Source organism: Notothenia rossii (genome assembly GCF_949606895.1).
Source record: "Notothenia rossii genome assembly, contig: scaffold_133, whole genome shotgun sequence".
Classification (NCBI taxonomy): Eukaryota; Metazoa; Chordata; class Actinopteri; order Perciformes; family Nototheniidae; genus Notothenia; species Notothenia rossii.
In genome coordinates this window covers 112976-128558 of record NW_027640085.1, presented here as the reverse complement: position 1 = coordinate 128558, position 15583 = coordinate 112976, and the positions used below count along the sequence as shown (strand labels likewise).

Here is a 15583-nt window from a genome sequence, read left to right as displayed (position 1 = left end):
AAGGGGGGAGGAGGGGGCAGGGCCAGGCTCACACAGTCACCCCGCTGTCTGATGAAGAAGGAAAGTGGTAACATACAGCAATACTATTTTTAATTATTATGTTTCTAGTGGGCTTTTCTTTAGGGGCTAAAATAAGATTTAATGTAGCCCCGGTCCACTGCAGGGGTTAGGGGAGACCGTCACACACACACACACGCACATACACACACACACACACACACACACACACACACACACACACACACACACACACACACACACACACACACACACACACACACACACACACACACACACACACACTTGGGGGCGGGCCTACCTGTCAGTTTTTATGCATACTAATGTGATTGAAACAGCATTTTTTTTTTTTATTATTTAAAAAAAAAAATTATTATACACCATAAGGCGCAACAGTGGGGGCTTTTCACACCTGTGAATACACATCACCCCCCTCCTATCGACGGATCTCACACCTACTTGGGATATCACACCTACTTGGGATCTCACACCTCGAACAAAGGGGAGGCGGGACTTAGCTCATTTTTATAATTGGGGGAGGTGTGACCTGTCACTTTTTTATGCATAGTAATGAGACGAATGCAGCATCACTATTACTACTTACCTCACCACTGTTATTGATCATTGTGAAGAGCAGGCAGAGGTTTTGTTTTTTATTATAGCAGCTATCGGATGGAATCCATGCATGGGCTGTACAGGTTGAAAAGTATAAGGTTGGAGAAGTCGTTATTTTATTTAATCTGGCTTTGCATTAAAAGCAACACGATCATCGACCCGACGCAGTCCCCCGTTGTTGTTGTTGTGAGCGCCGTAACGCCGTTGGGGAGCAAATCATATATTTCGTATATATTTCGTATATGGTTTCGCCCTCTAAGGCTATCGCTATTGGGTTAAGGGCGAAGCATGATGTAGTCTGCGCCCCACTGGGTCCGCCCGGTACTAGAAGTACACTGAAAAAAGGGGGACTGGCCATCTGTTGGATTTATCCAAGCCTATTGTGTGAATGTTATACAATTGCCTCATGTTCCGAAGCAAAATGTAATAGTATTGAGTAGAATCTACATTTTATGTGGAGAGAGTACATGAACTTGTTTAGGTCATGTTGGGATAAAATGAGTCAATCAAATAAATGTATCAATTCCACCGCAATATACCCCGCGAAATCGCGCAATGCATTTCTTTGTGGAAGAAGACAGCAGCAAGGAAGGCAGCTCTGTCCCGCCATTACCCAGCTTGGATCGGTAAGTATGGATGGTTGGAATACATTGGAATATTAGTTAATGCGTAACTATATGTAATATAATGCATTGAAAGTCACCAACATAAGTTAATGAACTGTCATGAAGTTATTTGCTCTCGTGCTGTTGAATTACCATGTGCTACGTTTCCTCTGTGAAAATGGCGGGTGGGGCCCGCCGCAAGGTGTTGGTTCGTAGTTACTTAATGCTATCTGTTAATTTAGCCATTGTTAGCTAACGTCGCATTAGGATTAACGTTAGCTTTCAAACGAAAGCTTTGGTCAACGAGCAGTACGAGTTTACATTACTGTCTTTTAATTAAGAGGCTGGGGCGCTCACTTTTTAACCAAGCCACGCTCCAAAGTTATGCTAAATTTTAGCAAGGGAAAAACGGCAATACTTTTTTAATGTCAATGCTGTTGTTGCTGCTGCAGATTGCTGCTGTAGATTGCCGTCAGACGACCGTAGTGCCTCTGCTGTGGCTCAAGTTCTGTGGTGAGTATGTATTTTATCTGTAAATAACAGGATTAGAAGTGTGGGTATCGTTTATCAGAATTATGATACCAGTAGGCTACCCTTAAAACCTGATTGGGGTATGTTAGAAATTAAAATCAATGTTTTAATGGGGAAATGTAGTTTAAACATGCCGTCAGTTTTAATGCTCTTTTATACTGAAAAACCAGAAATTCTTGTGCACAAGCAGTTAAGCTTTTATTCTGAAAATCCTTCATCTCCGGTTAGCATTTAGCATGTGGCTAATATACGATTTCCTAAAGAGGTGAATTTAGTAGCGAAATGATATGGAGTGGTGCAAACCGAAGCCTACTGATTTAACACTACAACTATAGATGTCGAGGTACTACTATGCTGAATATTAAATGAAGGTACAGTTTATTTGAATACATTATTGTTTACAGACGAGAGTAGCATGTGACAACATCCGGAATGACCGGAAACCAAACGAGCCGAGAAGTATTGTTTAGAGTATTGATTACAGCGTTTAAAATGTGTTAAATGAAAAGTGATGAAAGAGAATATGAGGAGAAACGGCGTGTTAAGCATATATTGAATGTGAAAAGAACCTATCCTCTGTTTAAATGCAATAACGGACATTGGAGACGAGGTGAGCCGGCTGGCGGGGAGGAGCCAGCAGAGGATATATAAACAGCACCGGAGGAGAGATCTATTCTCTTCTCTTCCCTATTGAGGAGAGCCAGATCACAGCTGTTTGTCTGACTGAACAATATCATGCTTGTGACCAACCCGCGCCTTTTTAAATTAAAGTACCCAATTGAACTTTCACAGAGACTCCATTTAGTCTCCTATTTTAAAGCTTCTCCCCTGGTCGGGAGAATAACGAACACAGTTAACAGGTACTAACGGGGCTAACGGCTACTTAAGGGCTCACGGCTTAGCATGGTTAGCAGTCCGGTGCATCAGCTTTAGGGCATATATGTTTGTGCGTCATTCTAGGTGATACAGACAGGCTATATGCTCTAGTTACCAGAAGCACATGGCTAATTATTATGCAGCACATGGTTAATTATTATGCAGACTGACATCATCTGACTTTCCCAGTGCCCCATGTAGCAGTGATTATTATGATAAGGATAGGTATCTTTTGACTTGAGAAGTCGATACTACTTGGTACCAGATTATTTCGGTAGGTACCCAGCCGTATATATACATGTACATTGAAGGGAGCAATGGTGTCATTTACATTTTCAGATGCAGACATGTATATTGGCTATTTGTTGATCTGCTATAAAAAAGATTGGCATCATCCCTCAAAATAACATAATCTGTTGACCTGTAGAGTCATAGCCGTGGGAAGTCATTTTACTTAGGGGGTGAGGCCAAAAGTGGGGAGAGATTTCAACAGTAACATGAACATAATAGTAACCATTAAAAAATGTACACCATTCACCAACAGGGGGTGCTGCAGCACCTCCAGAACCCCTACTTCCCGTATGTGTAGAGTATTTACAATTTTTGTCTATAGAAATACTGTTTTGCATTGTATAAGTGTTTTTTGTGTTGCTCTTTGTTGCAGCAGATTGAAACGCGAACTCTGTGCGTGTCTGGAGTCGGCGCTTTTACTGTGGGCTCAAATTGATGTGGTGAGAATACAATTGTATTTTGGTTTAACCCTGTCCCACTCGGTGTGATTGGCCATTGTGTGATGTGTCATACTTTTTGAAATGCTTTTTATAAACAGTTGTGTCACTACTGTTACTTAGACCTTCCCCATTTTATTATTGATTGATGTTTGTTATTTCATTTTGACAGCTTGTCTTACATTTTTGTCAGAATTTTCTCATTAGACATTAATCCTTCTTTGTTTCCATTTGTCTTTTGCAGTGAATGGTGCTGCAAGTTTGCCAGAATGTTGCTGTGAATGTGGCGTTGTAAGGCCTGCCCCTCAGTTTTACCAAGTAGGTCCCAAATATTAAAACATTATCGAGTGAAACATAGATATTATGGGAATAATAATCGTTTTCCTTGTGTATATGTAAGCTGCCCCTGCACTTTTAAAACGTGGAATGCGCTTTTAATTCATTTGAATAGATTTCATGTGACTAAAACCAGTCATCAATCCAAGAGCTGTATATTTAGGTGCCAGTTATGTCCTTGTAAGGATCTTGTCTCGGAAAGGTATTACTGGGCTCACATTAATGCACACCTTAACAAAAATGAGGTTGTAACTTGCATGTTTTTAGATTGCAACTTTCAAACAAATATCTACGGAACATTTAAATCCCACTGGAGCAGAAAACATACTTATTATTCAATTACAGATTTTAAACCAGAAATTGTGACATCAACCACCTTTGTTTCTCTGGAATCTGCGCAAAATACTTCAGATGATGAAATAGGTGAGGCATACTCTGATGCACAACCAGATTGCAGTGTTTATGCCCCGAATGACCTTCCAAATGTAATTGAACAAACTTTTGCAGCAGCTTTGTTAAAGTTGGAACATTTAACCCATGTACCAAGCACAGCAATCAATGATTTTTTGCTAGAGCTTCACAACTTAACTAGCTCTCTCTCGAGTTCCCACACTGATGGCGTTCTAGTTGATATTTTTCAGAAGCACAAACTCCAGGTTGACAGAGCTATCATAGAGGAAATAACCACTTCTCTGTGCACTGGGAATCCTATAAATAAAGCCATAGAGAAGGGTGGTCCTTTGAGTTCTACATATCAACGTAAGCAGTATTACAAGGCAAACTTTAATATTGTTGAACCAGTTGAATGTATTTTGGATGCTAAAGAGAAGAAAACCTTCCAGTATGTCCCCATTCTTGAATCTCTACAGGTGCTGTTGAATAGGAAAGATATTGTGGACAAGTTAGTTTGTAGTCACAAAACGCAAAGGGAAACAGAGACAGCAAAAGAAATTGTGTACAAGTGTTTCAGGGATGGTCTGCATTGTAAGCAAAACAGTTTATTGTCAGGTCAAGAGTTAAGGGTATCTATTGGTTTGTATGTTGATGACTTTGAGGTCTGTAACCCTCTTGGCACCTCCCGTAAAACCCACAAACTTTGTGCTGTGTACTGGGTGCTGAGTAACCTACCCCCAGGGTCTCATTCCTCTTTGTCCTCCATTTACTTAGCTATTTTGTGCAAAACAGACAATGTTAAGACCTATGGCTATGACAAGGTTTTAGAGCCACTTCTACGTGATCTCAGGTCTTTGGAAGTTGATGGAATTTTTGTCGCACAACTGGGAACATCGCTCAAAGGTACAGTTCAAACTATTGCTGCAGACAATTTAGGAGCTCATGGATTAGCGGGTTTTGTTGAGAATTTTTCAGGCACCTATTTTTGTCGTTTTTGTACTGCAACAGCTTCAGACATTGCATCAAATGAGGTTAGAGCAGGAACTTTCAGCCTCAGAACAAAAGAAATACATGACACTCATGTCAGAACAGCCCTAGATAGTGGCAGCAGCTGTTTTGGAGTTAAAAGAGCTTGTCCTTTGACTAAAGCGCTTTCTCATTTTAATGTCATCAGTGGCTACCCTCCTGACATTGCCCACGATCTCTTTGAAGGCATTGTGCCTGTTGAAATAGCACATTGTCTAACATTTCTAATCTCAAAGAAGTACATAACCTTGGAAGATATTAACAATTCCATTCTACATTTCCCATACAAGTGGACAGACAAAACAAATAAGCCTCATATTTTGCCACAAAATCTCTCACACAGGAAAACCATAGGTGGTAATGCCCATGAAAACTGGTGCTTGTTAAGATTGCTCCCATTTATAATTGGGCCTAAGATTCCTGAGCATGATCCAGCATGGCAGGTCTTGTTGGACCTAAAACAGATTGCTGAGCTTGTGGTTTCCCCAGTTCACAACGACGAGTCTATTGCATACCTTGAGAGCAAAATTTCAGACCATAGACAAAGGTATCAAGAGGTTTTTCCTAACAATAGACTGCGTCCCAAACACCACTACATAGAACATTACCCACAACTAATAAGGTTTTTTGGGCCTCTTGTGGGACTTTGGACTATGAGGTTTGAGGCAAAGCACAGTTTCTTTAAAAACATAATCAAACACACCAGTTGCTTTAAAAACGTGCCCCTATCTCTGGCTGTGAAACATCAGTTTATGATTGGCTACCACTTGTCGTCTCCAAGTATTGATAAACAAATGCTGGATGTCTCAGATGTATCTTCTGTCCCCTTAGATGTTTTGAAGGAGGAGCTAGTTCAAGCTTTTAAACAGAAAGATCCTGACATATCTGAAATACACCTTGCAAAAAATGTTTGGAGCAAGGGAATAAACTACAGGACAGGTATGGTAGTTGTCCATGGGTCGGAAGGTGGCTTGCCCGAATTTGGGGAAATCCATCAAATATGCATTTTGCATCAGAGAGTGTTTTTTGTCTTGAAACTGCTGTGTGGATGGTATAGTGAGCACTACAGAGCCTTTGAGGTGACTCCATCTCCGTCACGAGAACTTGCTCTTGTGGAAGTCTGTGAACTGGTTGATGAGTATCCCTTGGCCGCCTATCTGGTTGGATGTGTGCGGATGGTGACCTTGAAGAGATCAATCTGTGTCTGAGGTAAAGCAACAAATTAAACACTGCTTGGGCAGGTACAGACTAAAGTACAGAGAATAGGTACCGTTGGGTACTGGTATCGGTTCAAACACATATATATATATATATAAACAATAGATGGCTCATGGGAGATTTTCCAGCGTAGCTCACCGGCCGCCATCTTGCTGCAGTCACCAGCTACTGTTGTAAGGTGAGTGATCTGCACAAAAATACTCTTAACTCGCTGAAATCTTGACTGATTTACAAACGGTTTGGTTTATTATAAACGTTATTAGCATGGCTATGATACAGGAGACAACAAGACATGTTGAAAAAAAAATCATAATTATAAGTATGCAGTACCATAACTACATCTTTGATGTTTATAACAAACCAACCCGTTTGAAAATTGAGCAAACTATGGTTATTTAAATAGTAAACCATAATGTTATGAATGAGCGAGCTGACTGCAGCAAGATGGCGGCCATGTTGCAACGTCGGTCTCCATTGGCCAGCAGCATGGGTGAGCCATCTATTGTTTATATCTATGGGTTCAAATGTGAACAGTACCCAACCCTATACATTGGTCCAATAACATTGTTATTGTTCTTCACAATGAACCCTTTTAAAAAATGACAAGCATTCACTCTTCTACCAAGCCCCATGTACTTGAAATAAAACTAATTCTAAACCTTTTATTGTTTATATACTCTCTTTCCTAACAGACGGTGAAGAAAGACCATGATGACATCAGCTGTTCTCAGAGTAATCCTAGGGGCTGACAGCTGTCAGAGGGTGGTGATTTCTGCTGGCCTGCCTTCAACTGTGAATGAACTGGAGAATGAGATAAAGACTCAGTGTAATGTAAAGGAACCCTTTCGGCTGCAGTTCATGGACACGCTTTTTGGCGATGAATTTATGAACTTAACTTCCATGGGAGAAATACAAGACAAAGCTACAGTCAAGGTCATATACACATCATGCAGACCTCTCAATGCTGATGCAGATCAATGTGTGGACAGTTGCTCCTTTCCACCAACCAGTCATCCTGATGACACCACATCTTCTCTAGGCGACAGCACCGGGATTCTCACATCTCCAGAGTCCACTTCTTCACGGTCTTCATGGCCAGGTGTGTTCCATGTTCCCCGTTTTTCGTATGATGCAGAGATTAAGCTTGAAAAGGCCCACAGAGTTCTCAGAGAAGAAGGGACACTGTTGATCCCTGATTCAAAGCTCAAGTCTGATATACTAGAGGGGTTGATTCAGGAGGTAGTTAAGCACAAAGTCTACGCCACGGACAGGGAGTTTGACCAAGTTGCAGAGGCGCTCGTCATGAAGCATCCATGTTTACAAGAAAAAGGCTCAGCCTCTGGCTATGGGGGATGGAAGACTAGTCTCAAATACAAGTTGTCCAACTACCGCACACATCTCCGGAAAGTGGGATGTCCTGAAGTATGTGTAAATACTTTGAAACATAAACCAGAAGGGAAACGTTCTCCTGCTTTTAAAGTTAAGAAACCAAAGAGGGGTGAAGTGGCCTACTGCCCTGACTTTCCACTTGGAGAATGCGCCCAGTCCTTGGAGAAGATGAGGGTTGAACTCCTTTCAGATTACAAGAAGCGTAATAACAGAGAGACAGTTAAGGCTAAAATGGAGAAAACATTTGCATTGAGAAGACAAGAAGTCATTAGTGATGTTCCCATGACCAGTGATGTACAAGAGAGATGGCCAGCTCTCTTTGGTGTAATGGAGGTGAGTACAAAGATAATGGTGTAACTTTTTGTGCTGTAGATGGTATATGCAACTGTTAGAGTAAAGCTTGGCCCCATTACGATGTTGTTCAGAAGTAGGTGCAAATGAATGCTGGATGTTGAAAAGCTGATGCTTCACTGCATTGCTGGCTTAAATGTGTAAGAAGAAGGTGAAGTAGTAGGAATATTTGAAAAAGTGGGAACATGATTGAAGCAGATGAGTAGGGCTTGAGTTTAAGGATGTCCGTCATCCCGGGGGCCGAAAAAAATAGGATTGAGGAGGAGGAACATTTATTTAGCGAGGAATTTGGGCTTAGAGTTAAAAGGAAAAATACCGTGATAACGTCATAAATTAAAATGACTGCAAGTTTTGTTTAGCACAAGTTCTTATTAAACCTCCTTGAGAACAGAAACACACAGCACATACTGCTGGTGTCATGTCCCTACTGGTTTTCAGACTAACTGGTTTCCACATGTTGTGTTTACCGAACACAACAGTTGTGGTCTGCCTCTGTCATCAGATTCGTCACACATTCACAAACATATTATTGGCGATTTTCAGGTCCAAATCTCGTATCTACTGTGGCGAATATGATTGTATAAGTTAGCACTACATCAAAGCCGCCTAAAAAAATAAGTTTGTCTAAAATATATCAGATCGCGTCAAGCTGGATTACATCTCGGTAGAGCAAAATGCTTTCAGCATTCACACCCAATATTCCATAGCCGAAATCAAATGCTGAGCAAACATGCATAGTGCATACAGTTATGTGATTGGCAGCTGTAAGTTTAATGAAACAAATGTGTGTATGTCAGTGGGCCGTGTTGTTAAAAAATGGTTTCATTTTTTTTTCAGGTTAACGCAGAGTTCAAGCGGATTACAACTATGGCTCTACAGTCAAGGTTCCTGTCACAGCTTGACCTACACTCCGCAAGTCTGCTGAGGGTGTTCTCGAAAAAATCGGGGCAGCAGGGCAAGAAGTTAAAAGACATGGCTGCCATGATGACGGTAAGAACTTTTGAACTGTGTGTATATGTGTAGATATGTGTGTGTGTGTGTGTGTGTGTATATATATAATATTTCCTTTTTGGCATTAGGTCAGTCTAAAATCAATTACAATGGTAAATTATCCCAAAATGTGACCACTCCATAGGTTCAATTTGATTAAAATGTCCCTATATTCTTTGTTTTAATCCTTAAGGAAGACATCGATGCTGACAGGGAGTGCCTCATTAAAGGACTCTGCATCTACCTCAATGAGGATCCTGAGGATCTGGTGAAGGAGTACATGGTGAGTGTGTGCTAAAGTAGTAGGCCACATACAAAAAAGAAGTTAGTTTGAACATGTTTTTAAGAAGAAAAATAGCCTCAGTTAAAAGAACCTCATTTGACCAGATATACCAGACCATATTACCAGACATGTTACTTAGCTGTCTTCCTGAAATTGATATTATAATTGGTTTTGTTAGAATTAACATGGTCTATCATGATTTGTGTTCTTCTGATTCCAGAAACACATTCAAATACTAATGCAATAGTCTTAAGGACAGCTCTATCCTCCTCAGGCTGCAGTATCTTCCACCTGTAGGGCTTATATTACATCACATAGGATGAATTATGAATCAGGAGTAGTACCTAATGCTTTGCTCATTAGTCTCCAGCATTTGGTGGATTCTCTCCAACCTTCTCCTCTTTTTAAAGTCGCTGATATATATATTACCAATAATAATTACCATTCACTCAATTTAATGTACAACCTACAATCTGATAGCCAGGCTGGTGAAACCCACAGGTGAAAACAAACCAGGTATTCTTCTTCGCAAGCATTGTGCTAATTAGTGTAGTGCCACAGTAGAGTCAAATAAGCAAATTGTGTCTTAATGAGGTCCGAGTAAAAAAAATCTTATCCTTAAAGAAATAATTTATCTTCCACCAGGACATGACTGAGGCCAACACACTACGTGAGGTAGAAGAAACAACAGTGGGGATCTATGTTGCCAGAGAGACTCCCAGCAGTGACTATTCTGATGTCGGAGTTATCCTCGAGGGTGTGGTGGTGCTTCAGGATCTGGAGAATGTGGCTCTTGCAGCTGTAATGCTGTTTGGACTCATGTATGCCCTAAACATGAATTACCCGTTGAAGCTCCGCAACACCTTAGAAGTTATTCAGAAGCTTATAATGGAGGTGGATGCATCTGACCTTTCAAGAAAGGCCCAAAACTTGAAGAGGAAAATGCACGAGTGAAGAGAGCTCACTGTCCATGTTCACTGTCCATGTTCACGGCTCGCTGTTCCTACACTGTTCTTGTAGTTGAGATGCAGAGTATACATTCCTGGACTGAGTGGTGTGGCTGGTTCTCCCACCATCGCAGTTATTGATGCCTTATAAAAAGCAGGGGATGCTTTATTTATATATATATATATATATATATATATATATATATATATATATATTGTTTTTTTGTTTACGTTGTTGTTGTTGTAACGAAATTGCTAAACGATATGTAAGGTCCTTTTTAATATTTGTACTTCTCAAATTGGAGATTAGTTTTGGAAAGACTTGAGTGATTATTTAATCTCCAGGTTCTTGAATAAAGGTCTTGAAACAAAACTTTCTAATCGTTTTCAATGCAAAAAAAGTGGGTTATGTTTACTTTTAAAATCTGTTTCATATTTACATAAAATTATATTTATAAATATAATGTATAACAAAAAAAATTACAATTCTGAAAACATGTAATAGACATGGGAATATTAAAATAACAAATATTGCTAGAGTTATGTGATCAAATAGTGTTGGAATAAAAGGGATTGAATTGTGTTTGAATAAAGTGATCAACATGGGTTGGAGTAAAATGATGAAAGTGTTTAATTTACTTTATTGAAACACATTTCAATAACTTTGAATCAACACAAAGTAATTGCGTTGATTGGACATAAATCGTTTGTGTTGATTTAAAACAATTCTATAGGTTGCTGCCAAAGCAAATTATTTGTGTGCAACAAATGTCCACAATTGAATTGAGTAAATCCAATGTGTTCTTTTTTTCAGTGTACATACATACCTGCTCAGATAATAACCCATGCCTATTGCGCCATGCGTAATGGCGCATCACCGTCCCTGGAATATAGCATAACATGAATATTCTCCATGAGGGGACGAAGGCTGGGAACAATACAAACATGCTGCTGTGAAAAAGTAGAGACGAAGACAGGCAGGAGAGCGCACAGCTGGATCCCTGACGTCACTCACTCTGACAAGACACTCCGTACAAAATGTGTCAGAGGAAAAAAGGAAACATCCCTCTCGAGGGAAAAAGGGCCGCTCTCCGTATGCCGAGAGGCAGGAGAGAGGCGCACAGCTGGATCGCTGACGTCACTCACTCTGACAGGACACCCAGTACTAGAGTGTGTCAGAGAGGAATGGGACACATCCCTCAAATAAGATTGAATAAATGAACAGGGGCAAGACCAAGATGCAGCAGTGCAAATGTCTTCCACTGACATTCCTCCGTGCAAAGCCATGGAGGAGGACATTCCTCTGGTGGAGTGCGCACCAGGGACGTGCACAGACATTTGGAGGGGTTACTGCTCTAAATTAGAAAAAGCTTTTTATAAAAAAATGAAAACCAGGGACATTTTTGTTTTGCGGTCCATATCTTATCAACATATCTAATGTTGGTAACTATTAAAGATACAATGCGGACAATTCTGTTTTAATGTAGTTTGACCATTGTAACGGCTGTGCCTTAAATAAACTCACTAATTGATTAAACCAGTTCAATATGCATTATTCTTATTCTTATCATTCTTTATGAGCACAGTAACGGTAAGGTATCTAATTACTTATTTATGTAGTATTCCATAACTTAATAACAGAGATGGTCAAACTTAAGTTGAGACATGGCAGAAATCCTACAATGAAGGGTTCTCCTGAGAGAGGGCGATCAAGAAAAGAGAGCGAGCGGTGAGGGAGTTTATGGAGCAGATGAAAAGACACAGAAAGACAGAAGCACAATAACAAGTATATTTAGGTGTTTTTTTGGTAAATAACCGACGGTGTCAAGAGGAAGTAAAGTCCCCTGGTTTGTCCCCTACTCTAACTGCCATGAGAAAACTCAAAATCAATAAAAGCATATTTAAAAACAGGGACATTTCCGGGGACAAATTGACCCGAGGATTGGCCACCAAAGCCAGGTAAGCACATGATCACCATAGCCATATGAGGCCGGACCGGACTCGGAAGGCTTTCCTTTGCTTTTCAGCTTTCAGATTGTAAACAAAGTCACGTGACTGGGCAGATGACAGCGCTGACAAGGTGTGTTTTATCGCAGCGAGACTCTAATTGTGGGCTTATCATATTGATTCAGCCAGAACAGAAAAAATACTTTCGCTCTCTCCAGAGGGGCAGGTCAGCCAGGCCACAGCTTCATACTATTGGAAGAAACGAGTGCTCAGGGACCGTCTGCAAAGTGCAACTCCGAAAAAAGTGAATACTATAATATTCAATCACTATTATACATCTTATTACTACCAAACTCACCACACATCAATAGTCTCCTGGTGGTCATACTACAGCAGAGAGTTTTGAATAATATGCTTTTGAATAATTTTGGGGAATATTTATAATGTAAAATCTTCAATAAATATGGCATCATCTTAAATACATTTACTATTATACAGTATATTTCTACCAAACTCACTATTTGCATTGTTGTTGTTAGCATCTGGTTAGCTAGCTGCGCTAACGGTAAAGCTGTTTCTCAAACAATGAGAGGGAAAGCTCTCTCCTGTCAGGCTGAGAGAGATAACTACAGCTCAGTGAGGTAAGCGACTCTGTTTAGATAGTTAACTTTAGTCTAGTTATCTCAGTGGGTCTTAAACGTTTTGGTCACCATTTATGAGAATAAATGAAAAACAGTTATGAAATACTATGACAGTAAAACAAGAATACAGTTTAAAAGGGGAGTGATTTGTAATTTATCCATAAAGAAAAAGAAAATCTGTTTACAGTGCTGTTTGTGTGTTGAGAGATGTATCCTTAAAGAGCAATTTGCAGGTTTTTTTGTTTACTACATTTATGCTTAACCTTGCCTGAAAATTACAATTAAAAATGTTAATGCAGGATTTGATATGTTTTACAAGACATAAGGGCAGGAATTCAGAGGAAAAGGAGCCGTTTTGAGCTCTGCTACTAAAAACTGTTTTTTTTTAACGTCATACGTCAAACGCGTCATATTACGTCACATGGGGGAGTTAACTTTCTCGGACTCGTTCTCTGCCCAATCCGCGGTAGTAGTTTGTAGTTGGTTTGAGCGGTTGTGATTTCGTGAGCTGGTAATTTTACATTGCATTTCACCATTTGTAATCATGGTGAGCTTGTGTTTGTGCAGGTTGCACAAACTCAAGCCTGTCAGGGCATCGAGTCCACAGTTTCCCTCGCGGGAAAAGGACCGGAGCTAGCGTTCGTTCCTGGGTGCGTTGTGCATCCACAACCGTATTATATCTCTCTTCTCCCCCTTCGCTGCTCTCTCTCCCCTCCGGTACACGGCACCGTAAGACGTAGTGTGGAGTTGCATTAGGTAACGCTGTGGTGGCTGTACTGCTCCAGCCGTCTCCTTTGTGTTTGTTTGTTTCCCCCTGTCTGTGTTGTTTGTGTGGGCGTGGTGGCTGTCACTCCTGGCTCCCGGCTCAACCTCCACTCACCTGCTGCAATCAGCTGTGCACCCTCCCCGACTACACCCCTGCTTTCCATCAAGCCATTTACAACGGCATATCAACGGAGGCTCCACAACCTTTCTCCGCCAGATCGTCAAGTATCAGCCGTATCTCGCGTCTCCCCTCCGGTCACCACCGTAGTGTGGAGTTGCATTAGGTAACGCGAGATACGGCTGATACTTGCGCATTCGTTTCTGTTATGGATCAGTATCAACAGTCCTGCCAGTAACGTTACTATATTATCAATACTACTTTAGTTATAGCCTGATATATGATTGCTAACTTTACAATGTTTTGATGTGACTGACATTAGCTAACATGCTAACGCCGGTCACTCACCAAGACAGCTGCTCTGTTCTCCACTGGTTCTCCACACACCAAAGCTCCATTTCTCTCTGATGGCCGTTATTTTTTCTAATCCTTGGCTGCTCTTGGTCTCTTGGATGCCTAGCAGGCTCATAATTATAATCATATGCATTCGAATATATATTTTCAACCTCTTCTGTGTCAAAACTGGCATTGTGATCCATGTTTATTCATACGTTAGACCGGCCGCTCTCCCCCTTGTTTCCCCCATGTTACGTCATACGCGGGAGGTCACGTGCGGAGGCTTTTTTATGCGGAAGTGAAAATGTCTTACTAAAACGACGCCAGATGTCACTGGAGTGTATATTTCCGTATATTTTTGGGAAAATCTAGTGTATTCATAATTTTCCTACACATTTATTCACTGGTGTCTCTAACCTGCAAGTTGCTCTTTAAATTAATTTTGCCTTCAAAATGCACCAGGTTGATGCATTTCAATATTTAAAAAAAAAATCTTCCCGGGGGAGCTGGCCCCCGGACTCCCCGGAGGTGAGGACCCCCCCCCCACTTATAAAATAGCACTTTACCTCTGCTTACGCCTATATGCCATTTTATATGCTGTGAGCTGATTATCGAGCCTTCATTGTAAGAGTCGCGGGTACACTGTGTATGTGCGTATTCCACTATAGCGCCCGGTACATTAATGGGAAACCCTAGTTTGTACATGTTCAATACATTTGTAACACTGTACACATGAACGTTTCTTTTTTCGGTTCACCAAAAAAAGAATCTCACTCCCAGCTGAACTCAAATGTTGGCAGCCCTGCTTTCAGGGACTTACTCAGTGCTAACAGTCTAATGCTGCACTCCATTAACATTGGACGTCGGAGCGGGCCCGGCGCCACTAGGGGGCAATAAGCAATAAAACTGCAATTCCGTTTTCAAATAGTAGAGCAGGCCATTCTTACGCTCTGTAGCAAGATTGAATGCGCGAAGACGCCATCTTTTCTTTTTTATCATGAGTGTGTGCGGAACGATTTCCCTTCGATTCTATTGGCTCTAACGGTCAGAAAGAGATGTCACATGTCAAAATCGAAGAAGTGGGGCCAGAGATAAGGAAAATCCACCCAAATGGCCCCAGAAGAGGGTTATTTTGCTAAATCTGTCTAAAAAGGTCAAATATCACTTGTTTTGCATCAATCTTGATACAGGGTACTTATTATATGTTGCACTTTGGATTCCTAAAGCTTGTAGTCTACTAACCCATCATCCAAGGTTAGTTTTCACTATAAGTACAAAATATATTTTGGACGGACACTATCATTTACAGTTTTTAACCATGTTCAATCTGAATTTTCTTTAAAATAAAAAAACATCTATATTGATTCTGACTCTTCTACATCCAACTCACAGGTTTATCATTACTTTGAGAAAAAAGATTATTAATTTAACCCTTTTAGAAGGGAAGATATCTTCATTTGTTCTGGGGAT

The 15583-nt window shown here is 40.6% G+C and overlaps 1 protein-coding gene across 3 annotated transcripts; it reads left to right on the top strand.

The window, feature by feature from the left end:
- Positions 1-1001: 1001 nt before the first annotated feature.
- On the top strand, positions 1002-10679 carry LOC307027114 (uncharacterized protein). Of its 3 annotated transcripts, none has more exons than XM_079695308.1 (8): positions 1002-1259; positions 1691-1751; positions 3310-3376; positions 3618-3691; positions 7039-8068; positions 8924-9076; positions 9270-9359; positions 10005-10679. In XM_079695308.1, exons 5-8 carry the CDS (start codon positions 7055-7057, stop codon positions 10311-10313), a joined length of 1566 nt encoding a protein of 521 aa, XP_079551434.1. In that variant the 5' UTR covers positions 1002-1259; positions 1691-1751; positions 3310-3376; positions 3618-3691; positions 7039-7054; the 3' UTR covers positions 10314-10679. The 3 variants fall into 3 exon arrangements, with proteins under 3 accessions (XP_079551434.1, XP_079551433.1, XP_079551435.1); XM_079695307.1 differs by having other exon boundaries at positions 3618-6337; XM_079695309.1 differs by lacking the exons at positions 1002-1259; positions 1691-1751; positions 3310-3376; positions 3618-3691 and having other exon boundaries at positions 6382-8068.
- Positions 10680-15583: the final 4904 nt, after the last annotated feature.